The sequence below is a fragment of the Ovis canadensis genome, chromosome 3, assembly GCF_042477335.2.
Source record: "Ovis canadensis isolate MfBH-ARS-UI-01 breed Bighorn chromosome 3, ARS-UI_OviCan_v2, whole genome shotgun sequence".
Taxonomy (NCBI): Eukaryota; Metazoa; Chordata; class Mammalia; order Artiodactyla; family Bovidae; genus Ovis; species Ovis canadensis.
Window position 1 is genome coordinate 91,604,816 of NC_091247.1, and position 12,080 is coordinate 91,616,895.

Here is a 12,080-nt window from a genome sequence, read left to right on the forward strand (position 1 = left end):
CAGGAATTCTCACATTCCATTCATGCAACCTTTATGTATAATAATCACTTGATAACATGCCTCTGCCCCCTCAATCAAAACTCTGGGCCAATCAAACTACAAATAGTCTTTTCTTATCTTTTTCTTTCATTTATTTTATGATGATCTACAAAATTCAAGTCTATTCTGTAGTATGACAGTACTGACTAAATGCACCCAACAGAATTTAAGCTCCAAGAATGGCAGAGTCTCGTTAACTACATAAATCTCTAGCACCCAGAACAGTACACAGATCTTACACACAGATAAGCATACAGCTAAGAAATAAAAGATAACCTTGCAAAACATTTGAATAATGAATAATCCATTAGAAAGATACTATGAACAGTGAATATATTTTATTTGAAAAGAAATATAAGGAAGGAAAAATTATTTTTAAAGCAGTACAACAAAAGCGTGAAAGTGAAGTCGCTCAGTTGTGTCTGACTCTTTGTGACCCCATGGACTGCAGCCTGCCAGGATCCTCCATCCATGGGATTTTCCAGGCAAGAATACTGGAGTGGGTTGCCATTTCCTTCTCCAGGAGATCTTCCTGACCCCGGGACTGAACCCAGGTCTCCAGCATTGTAGGCAGATGCTTTACCATCTGAGCCAATTGATATAAAAGAAATATCTGTGGTTAGACTAAAAAAGCTTGTAAGTTCTAATATACCTTTTTTTTCTGAATTAACAAAAGCAGTATTTATCTTTTTCCTTTCAGGTTTGAGATGTAATTGACACATGGGACTGTGTAAGTTTGAAGTGTACAGAGTAATGATTTGACTTACAGACACAATGAAACGATTACCACAGTAAGTTTAGAGAACATCCATCTCATATAGATACAAAATAAAAGAAAAAACTTTTTTCTATATAAGTTGCAAGATTTACTCTCTCAGCAAACTTTCATATATAATATACAGAGATGTAAATTACATTTATCTTGCTATACATTACATCCCTAGTACTTACTTGTCTTATAACTGGAAGATTTTGCCTTCTGGTTACCTTCATCCAATTCCCCCAACCCCTACCTCTGATCTTTTCTTCTATGAGTCTGTTTTTGAAGTGAAATTCACCTACAACACTATTTAGATCCTGGTGTACAACAGTGATTTGATATTTCTATACATTTCAAAATGATCACCACAGTAAGTCTAGTTACCACCTGTCATCATAAAGACATTGCATTATTATTGACAATATGCCCCACGTAGTACATTTTATACTGGTGATTCATTTATTTTGTACCTGGAAATTTGTACCTCTCAATTTCCCTCACCTATTTCTCTCATCTTTCCTACCCTCTGACCCCAATCTCCCATTCAGGCAACCACCTGTTTGTTTCCTGTTTCTATGACTCTATTCACTTTTATTACCTTTGTTCATTTGTTACGCTTTTTGAGGTTCCACATACAAGTAAACTCAAAGCATTTGTCTCTCTCTGTTTTACTGCACTTAGTATAATACTGTTTAGGTCTATTCATGGCAACTTTTCATTTTTTGTTGAACAAAATATTTAATATTATTAAAGAATTAAGTTAGGTGACTTCTCAAATCTTGACTGTAGAGGTCATTAAACATAATACATTATTTTTAAAATATTTTTAAAATCCCAAAGTTTTGAAATGCTTTCCTAACATTTAAGTATTTGTTTAGAAAGTTTCACAAATAATACAATATAACACCAAAAATGCATCTCTGCATAAAAATCAAGTAATTCCAAGAGAAAACTTACTACCTGCTATATTGTTTCAGTACAGCTATTATTATAAATAATTCAAAACATTTTATTACATTTATACATAAAAAGCCATCATTTAATACCTTAGCAATAAAAATTTTACATATTTGGTACACTTAAAATTTATTTTACAAATAAGTTTACTAAATAATCTAAGCCTATCTCTGGTTTTCAAAAATCATATACCTGTGGACTGTGTTGATTTGTTCCATGTGGACTTGTGCCAGAAAGAAATTTCACTAAAACATGAATCAGGTTTGCATCTGAAACCAGCAGATGGGCAGTACTCTCCTGAGTTCCAATGGCACTACTGGAACCAGCTATAAAGCATTAAAAAAAAGAAGTTTTCAATAAACAGTCTGAAACAATGGAACTGCAGTATTTAAAACATCTCTTGGTTTCAAAGAAAACTCATATATTCCTGGTAGTTACTAAAAACAATCTAAATCTCTACTGTACTGACTGAGCCTCACTTTCTATTTTCCTCTACCACAGATCTCTTGCCTCCTTTCTGGTAGGGAAAAATAACTAGTTTAATATATATCTTATTCAGTATACAGACAAGTTGAAAAGAAATAATTAAATGCTTACTGTCCTTTTGGTCAGCCTATTCTTAGTAATCACTGTCCCTTTCTAGAAATAAAGATTTATTTTTCAGATAAAGTTTAACCCAGCTTTTGAAGATAAACTGAGGTAAAATTTATTCATTTTAGCAGGTTAGCTACATAAAGATTGCATACTGTTAAGATATATACTGATAATACAACAGTTTTTTGAAGTGAACAAAATACTCAAGTCAAATCTATCATCAGCGTCATATAGAAAGTGAAAGTCTTAGTGGTTTAGCATGTTGGAATCTTTGCAAGCCCATGGCCCGTAGCCGGCCAGACTTCTCTGTCTGTGGGATTTTCCCGGCAGGAATACTGGAGTGGGTAGCCATTCCCTTCTCCAGGGGATCTTCCTGACATAGGGATTAAATTGGGTCTCCTGAATTTCAGGCAGATTTTTTATTGTCTGAGCCACTGGGGAAGTTTCATTCTTAAAAGGTTCAAAAATTAATTTTACTATCTTAACTTAAACAGGAAATAAAGAAGTGAGGTAAAGAAAGTAGGAAACTATTAGGAGTTTAGAATCTGAGAAGAAACAATTAGATTCCAGGAAAACAGATTTTAGATGTGAAAAGCACAAACTGAGGTATCTAGTCATATATGTTCACGAATATATTAATGAACAAACCATTTTTAAGTGCTAAGTTACTTTAAAAAGAATAAATAACCAGCACAAGACACAGGCTAACATTACATACTTGATTTTGTACTCTAAAAGTAATCGATCTTTAAATGTAAAAGTTTTTAGGAGGTAAAAATATAATTTAAACTTGTAATTATAGATACATAGGCGTATATAATCAAAGTAAAGTAGCACAAAGGACAAGACACATTAAGAACAAGTCTAATAGAGACATAGTCAAATAAGACATTTAATCATTTTCACAACTATTTCACTTCTTGGAAACATCTTTTTAAGAACCTGATAGCAAGAAAAAAAAATGTATGTCAGAAATATAAAGGACTGTCTGGACTTACAATTAAGCTGCATGTTTGTCATGAGAGTTAGACTATGAAGCACAAGGCACCATGTCCGGAGCAACGTATTGGGATACCAAGCTAACACCGTGAGAAAGCTGGTTATTGATGCTATTTGAAAAAGAGAAAGGGGAAATTTTCACTCAGAAATAGCAAATGTTTACTAAGAATTGAAACAAAGAGAATTTAAAACCATGCCATTATTTTTAAGATCAATTCACTAGTGTCCTCAAAACATAAGTAAGAGTTTCCCATTAAATATAACTAAAGCATTAGAGTCAGCAACATTTTATGTCTAGGTTTAAAGCTCATTCTATGACAAATAACATGTCATCACTACACATTTGTAATCCTTTCCAAACTACAGGCTATATAATTTGTGTTTTACTAAATATCCTCATATTCTGCAAAATAAAAAACTGAAAATAATAGGGCATCCTAGAAAGACAGAAGTGGGGCAGACCATTCAAAATCAATGCAACTTCCCAGAAAAGCACAAAATAAAACTATAACTAAGTCACCTACAAGGCCTACATAAGAAGCACTTGTGGCAGGTGGAGAAACGAAAAAAGGTATTAAAAATAAGCAAACACAATATAAAGCACTTAATCGTGCTCTTAAAACACCAAGTAAATTGGCTGATTCCAGATCCTAGGCAGGAAATATATATAGTCTGCAACACCTATCATATTAAAACCTAAAAAAGACGTTGCGTATTTCACAAAAAAACACACAAAAAAACAATCTATAAAGAAAGCATCTTACTGACTACAAACAGCATAATTTCAGCATCAATAAACAATGATTATGACAGAAACATAAGAAACTTCCCAGAAAAAGCACAAAATAAAGCAATCATGAACTTATATTTATTAAATAAAGTGGCCCAGATTATATAATCTACTTGTGAACCAATTAACTTTAAAATTTAATTTTAAAATACAAAAAATTTACAACGCTTTTTCTGCTTCCATTACACAAACTGTACGTCCAAAGGGTTGTTATACACAGACATAATACAGATCATACAATTTTCTGTCCTCTTTCCTGCTAATTAATAAGTCAGTATATTTAAAAAGGTGGTTTTTTTTTACTGAAACAGTACAACCACGATAAAGATTAACCTAATCATTTTCTTTTTAACTTACTTTATGCTATGTTAATGACACAGCATAAATGTCACCTTGATTTATATAAATATGTTTATATATAATTTTATGATTTTTATATGATTTATATAAATAAATCTATTTATATATAAATAAATCTTACCTTGATTTAATGTAATGACAGGTATTCGATTAGCATTATATAAAAAAATGTCTGCTCCATTTTCTTTGTTTCCAGATGAACTAGAATTCAGACTCAATGTGAGCCACAGCTGGAGAAGTGATTCCAACTGAAAAACAATGAAAATTGACAGAAAGAAAATGTACCCATGATATTATGAAATAGCATGTAAACAAAAAAACTTATGTAGGAATCCTTACGATTATGAATAAATAATCTGTCAATTAAATACTATTTTTGGTTACTTCAATTCAGGTGAAGAGCAAACATCTTAAAAATCTAGATCAAATGAAATTTAACTGAATTAAAATTTATAATTTACCAAATACAAATGTTTTACTAAATTAAAAGAGGTGACTCAAGTCTTTAAATACAGGTGTGTGTATAATATACAGGTGTGTGTATAATATACAGGTGTGTATATAATATAGAGTTAGAACTAAAGAAGTTTAAAATCATAAAAATAATAAATAACCTATCACTGATGAACTGCGGTTAATTAAAATACCTCCAAGATTTTTCCATCTGAGTATGACAAAGAAATCATCACTGTCTGATTGAGACTGATCTTTCCAGTTATTTCATCTTTTCCAGGCCAGCAATAACGTCTAAAAATACACCATTTCTCCTGAAGTCATACCTGAACATGATGGACTTGAAGCATGGAAAAAAGTTTGTTGAAACAAACATTTAACATCGGGACAGATGATAACTGTACAATAAGCTGGTTGGACTGGTTTGCTGCTTGTAAGCCCCCTAGAAGTGAATCATCTGTTCCGGTGGGAGACTGTGATACTGAAAATTAAACACAATTGGGATTTTATCACAAAGTAGCAGGAGAAATGTTAACTAGCTATTAATATGTACAGTTAAGTGAAAGTTTTTTTTTTAATTAAAATTGCATTTTTTAAAAATGATTCAGCATTACATTGTTTGAAAACATGGTTTTACAACATTACTTGAAAGTTCAAAAGAAAAATCACCACAAACAGAAGCTCCCTAATTCACGGCACTTGTCCACCAAAGGGAAAGAACCTTACTCTCCAGCAATTTCTATCTGCAATTTTCTCCTAATAAAAGGGAGGAAAAAAGAAAGAAAGAAGACCCTTGCCTATTTCTTGAGAAGATGGCTTTAGAACAATCTAGACTCTAATCCATTGATTCTCAACCTTAAATGGCACATTAAAATTGTCAGGGAACTACTGAAAAGTTCTGATGCGAAGATACACACACCAAACTAACTGAGTATAGATTCATGGTGAGCAGAGAAATAAAGGGATGCTAAGAGAACTTTCTCATATATTTAGAAAGTTTTATACTAAACGAAGAACATAAGTTTTAGGCAGAAAAATAATCAAAAGATAGACTATATCAAGAAGCAGAACACTACACCAATTCTTAGGTTTTTCTATTTTTTCTGTACTTCCTAAGGCAAGAAAAAATGAAAAATGCAAACCAAAAGAATTCAACTTTACATAGAAAGATCCGAAAACCCAAATTTCTCTATTGAAATGAATTCTGAACTCTCCTTCAAAAGACATGACATGCTTCCTAGGTTCTAACTAGTATCCCTATACTTTTATTCATCACCATGTCCCACCACATTTTCATTTTTCTTGACCTAAGAAAAGCAAAAACATCACCATCTCCATAGCACAGCTCCACCTTAAGGTAGACAGGCTGCTCTCTTAACTGTACTCACGTGGCAGAAGGGGATCTACTGAAGTCTAGCACAACATCAACAGTCAGGAAACTGTGTCCTTTGGCCAAATATGGCAGGCCACCAGACTCTGTAACATGGTTTTCAAATAGCCATAGCTATTCATTTAGGTATATGTTGTCTACAGCTGCTTAAGTCAGAGTAGAGCTGCAAAACATGCATGGCCCCAGACAGCCTACAATGTTTACTATCTGGTCATTCACTATAAAAAGTTTCTCTTCTTTTGCTATAGATAATTAGGTAGTACGTCATCTCAATTCTGTAGTTCAATCAGACCTATTTGGCTATCATCATGATATGTCTTTCATCTTCTTTCATATGTCCTCAAGGAAGATAAAGATGTTACTATCAAGAAAACCATTTTATCACAAATTTGGATATAATGCGACAAACTCCTAGGCAGCTAGCTATACAGGCTTCCCCAAAAATGTCATTAACCTCACACTACCACAAATAACAAAAACATGACTCAAGTTTTTGGACTGAACTGAAGACCACTACATGGAGGTGTTCTGTTCCCCTTCCACTCTCTGAATTCATTAATCTTCTGTCTTATCTCTCAACTTGCTACTAAATTAGCAAGGGAGAGTTTAAAAATCTGTCACTGGTAGTTCCCTGGTGGTGCAGTGGATAAGAACCTACCTGCCAATGCAGGAGACACGAGTTCAATCTCTGGCCCAGGAAGAATCCACGCGCCATGGAGCAACAAAGCCCGTGTGCCACAACTACTGAGCCTGCGCTCTATAGAGCCTGTGAGCCACAGCTACTGAAGCCTGCATGCCTAGAGCCTATGCTCCACAACAAGAGAAGCCCATGACTGCAAAAAAGAATAGCTGCTCATCACCGCAACTAGAGAAAGCCTTTGCAAAGCAACAAAGACTCAGTGCAGCCAAAAATAATTTTTAAAAAAATCCACTGAGTACATATGACAATAATCAAGAGAGAAACTGTTAAGTATAATACTCTAAGAGTGGTGACTTTTACATACATGTAGGAGATGTATTTGTTAATGCCTGTAAAATGGAATCTGCTTCCAGGGTAGACATCATTTTCAACATAAGCTCTGCTTGTTGTTCGAGTCCAACTTCTAGGCGAGCATCTAGGGCTACAAAAAACAATTAAAAAACAAAAGCTATTTAATAATTATTATTCATGTCCTACTTCCTACAACAAAATGTTGACATCTGAGCCCCAAACAGGGTGAGGAATGCATCTTCCCATCAGAGCAACCTGGCACGGGCACCAGAGGAACAGCAGGTAACAGGATCTGGGCAAAGGAGGCTGGAGACAGGACAGTGGTGATATAAAGAAAGGCAGCCCAAGTAAGGGAAGCAATGACAGTGGAAGCAAGTATGTTAAGGGTAAGGAGAATCAGGTACTTCACTATCAAGAGAAAAGAGAAATAGGAACAAAGGAAAAATGAAGGCTATGGAGTTAGATTGCAGTTAGATTAACTGATGTATCAATGTAAACTTGCGGCATGCTAGATAGACAAACAAATACAGAAATAAATATAAACACAAATGTGTGTACACATCCCCTAGATTTGTCCATCAAGAGACCATGGAAACAGCCCCAAGTTAGCAACAAGTATATCGAGTACTCCAACCTTGAATTCTCCCACTAAAAGGTTTTGAAATATCTTTTTTGTTCATGAAGAGGCTAATTCTCAGTCTGGAAAAGGGAAAGTAAATGATGAGCTTGGGGCATCTTGTTATCCCAAAAAAGGGAAATGTTCAAAGAAAGATGAGGCCATGTCAAAAAAAAACAAAAAAACAAGAGACCAGTTTAAAGGAGATATCACTGGTCAAATCAGGGCAATATGAATATCAAAATAAATAATGATATGTGAATTAACCTAATGCATAGAACTATACACTTAAAAATGGTTAAAATGGAAAACTTCATGTTCCCTGTATTTTAAGACAAATAAATAATGGTAATAACAAATTATAACACACTGAATAAAAAAAGGAAACCACTGGTCTATTCAAAAGTAAATGAATAAACTATTAACTTCTTTTTAAAAAAATAACAGTTTCCAAGTATTCTTCTGTCACTCCAACCAATCAAAATTTTTTTGCAAAAGGGAAAAGAATAATTTTTCACTGGAAAATTTTGATAGACATGTCTTTTATCAAGTAATTAGACTGAAGACCACCAGCAGTGATCCAAATTAAAATCATGAGCTGCCTAATAGGATGCAATAAGAAAAGCCTGACACTACAGTTTCCTAATATTACTGCCAAAGTCACATAACCAGAATCTAATCATGAGGAAACAGCATACAAACCCCAACTGACAGAAATTCTACCAAATAACTGGCCTATAATCTTCAAAAGCACCAAGATCATGAAAGTCACCTCTGAAAAAGTGTGGCAAACTGAATAACACTGAAGACATATGGTAACTATAGTTCACCCATGAAAAATACACTTTGAACTGCACAAGTCAACTTACACGGATTTTTTTCAATAAATATATACTACACAATCCACAGTTCGCTGAATGCATGGATGCAAAGGGCTTCCCAGGTGGCACTAGTGGTAAAGAACCTGTTTGATCCCTGGATTGGGAAGATTCCCTAAAGGAGAGCACAGCAACCCACTTCAGTATTCTTGCCTGGAAAATCCCCATGGGCAAAGAAGACTGGTTGGCTGTAGCCATTAAGGTCACAGAGAGTCAGACACAACTTAAGTGTCTTAACACACACACACACACACACACTCAAAACTTTGGAGAGAAAGAACCAACTGTAAAGTTACACACAGACTTTCAACTGTTTGGGAGTGGGCCACTCTACTCCTATTACTCAAGGGTTAACTGTAAAATGCAACATACAATTTGCATCATTTTCCATAAAGGACATTATTTAGACACAACTGCTGAAACTTGAATGGATTCTTAAAGTTAGTACTAATGTTAATTTCCTGATTTTGATGGAATGTGCTTCCTGATATGTCTATGTAGAAGAAATGTCCTGCTTTGTAAAACAAAATAAAATAAAAAAATATCAGATTAACAACTTACTCCCAAATAGGTCAGGATAAAGCTGTTCTCTGTATTACACTTGTAACTTTTCAGTAAATGTATGGTTGATTCAAACTTTAAGAAAATATTTCATTGAAAAAAGAAAGTTATATATCTGTGACTAGAAGAGTACAAAAATAATACTCAACGTGATTCCATTCTGCTTACAAATAAACATAAATTTACTATTATAATAACAATAAAAGTAAAAGAAAGTACAATAACAATAAAAATAATTAAAGCCACTGGCAAACTCACACAGCTCACAAGTATATTTTGCTCAGTGTTATTTTGAGAAACAAAAGATGGACCATAAATAGAAATGCTTCCAAACTGACCAACACACAGCTCTGAGTGTCAGTCACTCTCAAGGCAGCCCTGCAATAATGAACTCTCTCAGCATACATTCAGGATCAAATTCTCAGGAGACCAAGAATACACAAACTGAGAGCTTGTTTTAAGAATAGCTTGTCTTAATAACAGTGCCTCACTTACCCTGAGACACTGAAACACTAACTGTCTGTGATCCATTCTTCTCTGCATTTGCTGGTGGCTTTGCTACAGGAATTCCAAGACCTCCAATGTACGGGTTGTAATTGTAGGTGCCATAATCAGCACCCCAATAGTCATACCATGTACTGCTTATTGGCTTAAAAAAATAGAAAAAACTTTGGTTTATTTTTGACTCTTCACTAAGAGTAACATATTATTTACACCACCTTAACTCAAACAGGGCTACAGAGTAAACATTCCCCTTACCCTTAAAATTTTTAAAACATAAATTTAATGATCTATAGGAATGGTTCAGAATATTCCATTGTATCCCCAAGTCTAAAAAGACCATATTTATTAGAATCTAGCATCTTAATCAAGGCAATGGCAACCCACTCTAGTACTCTTGCCTTAAGAATCCCATGGACGGAGGAGCCTGGTAGGCTATATATAGTCCATAGGGTCACTAAGAGTTGGACATGACTGAGCAACTTCACTTTCACGCATTGGAGAAGGAAATGGCAACCCACTCCAGTGTTCTTGCCTGGAGAATCCCAGGGACAGAGGAGCCTGTTGGGCTGCCGTCTATGGGGTCGCACAGAGTCGGACACGACTGACGCGACTTAGCAGCAACAACAGCAGGATCTTAATAAAATCTCTTACAAACAAAATAAACTAAAATAAAGTATTACAGTTGTATCTCCTTTAGAAAAAGTAGCAGCTAGTAAAGGTGTAGATTCTGCAATGAACTCAACCTGGATGAGCTTAAATGCTGCTTGAAATCTCAATACTCCATAACCATACCTCCTATGTTTATTAATGGTTCTTATTAACATTTAAGGTAATATTAGCAGCTATATTAAAAAATAATGATGTAAGGTCTCCTTATAACATTCCAATAGTTTCATAAAAAATCTACCATAGTATCTAAAGTAATTCAATTTTGATCGAACTAAATAATGGGTTACATTAAATGTATACTTTCAAGATGAAAGATTTTAATTGCAAAGAATATTCTAGTGGATCATACCTTAAAGACTTTGGCTGCCAGAGGATCCTTTTCCAAATCAATATCTAAAGGATCAATGTCAACTTCCATTAGATCCTGAAGTAGCTCAAGGTCAATTTCTTTATCTTTTTCCAAAGAGGAAAGAGGAGGTGCACCTTCAAATAATTTAAAGTGATTTTTTTGGTGGAGTATATAAAATTTACCCAATATACTACTGCTTTTAATTATAAAGCAATTACATTTACTTAAATATAAAATGTTTCTGATATAGAAGTCTCTACATTTTTATACTTGAAAATTAAGCATAAGTAAGTACACAAACACATCAGCCTATAACACACACAATTAAAAACACCAGTGCAATAGTATGTAACTTCCTAGGGAAAAAGACCATAGGATTAGTCCTTGTTGAATCAAGTTACATAAACTTTGCTGTTAAAAATAACCATTAACCACTTCTAGAAAGAACAACTATTGTTCATTTTATTGCCTCCAATATATAATTCATAAATTACACCTAATAGTTAGGGAAACAAAACCCATTATTAAAGTGAAAAGTAAAGTTTTAAGAGCACTGCTATCCACCTTATTTTTCTATCATGAATTAGAAACTATTTTGTCTCAGATGACTCCAAATGCTTGACCAGCCTTTTATGCCTTCCAACCTTTATCTTCCTTTCTTTCTCACTCTCTTTTATTCAACATATGTTTATACAATGTCAAGAAAACATCAGCCTGCATTAGGGTGTGAGTATATGAAGATCAATAAAACACATCTCTACCTTCCAATAAATTAACAAGGGTTCAGAGGTGAGGGTACACAACAGAAATTAAACCAAATACAGCATGGTAGCTGCTACTGGAGACAATCAAGGAAGTAGGTAGCACCAACAGCAGTCTCCAACATAGCTGATGGTGATGGGAAAAGCTTCTTGGAGGAGGGTAGCTGTATTGAATCTCAGACCAGAAGTTCACTATGCAAACTAGAGAAGAAAATCTCCTCCAGGTAAAGGGACTATCAGACAGAAAGGAAAAAATCATGAGAGAATCTAAGATTAAGTAATGAAACAAATGAAATGACTGTAACATTGCAAGGTAATAAATGAAACAGTCTTGAAAAGTAGGGAGTACACCACAAAGGTTTGTACATGCTAAGATGCACATTATAGTTTTGAAAAGGTAGAAAACAAA

At 34.2% G+C, this 12,080-nt stretch overlaps 1 protein-coding gene across 13 annotated transcripts in view; it reads right to left on the reverse strand.

The window, feature by feature from the left end:
- Nucleotides 1-12,080, reverse strand: part of BIRC6 (baculoviral IAP repeat containing 6) — a 209,152-nt gene that overhangs the window by 97,740 nt on the left and 99,332 nt on the right. For all 13 annotated transcript variants that reach the window (XR_011255747.1, XM_069583614.1, XM_069583613.1 and 10 more), the window contains 7 exons: nt 10,911-11,044; nt 9,884-10,037; nt 7,347-7,463; nt 5,279-5,433; nt 4,621-4,747; nt 3,349-3,459; nt 1,949-2,082 (listed from right to left, as the gene is read on the reverse strand). Coding sequence is in view for 12 of the 13 variants with exons in the window: in XM_069583614.1 (XP_069439715.1) it covers nt 1,949-2,082; nt 3,349-3,459; nt 4,621-4,747; nt 5,279-5,433; nt 7,347-7,463; nt 9,884-10,037; nt 10,911-11,044 (932 nt within the window). In the remaining variant the exon portion in view is untranslated. The remainder of the gene's footprint in view (nt 1-1,948; nt 2,083-3,348; nt 3,460-4,620; nt 4,748-5,278; nt 5,434-7,346; nt 7,464-9,883; nt 10,038-10,910; nt 11,045-12,080) is intronic.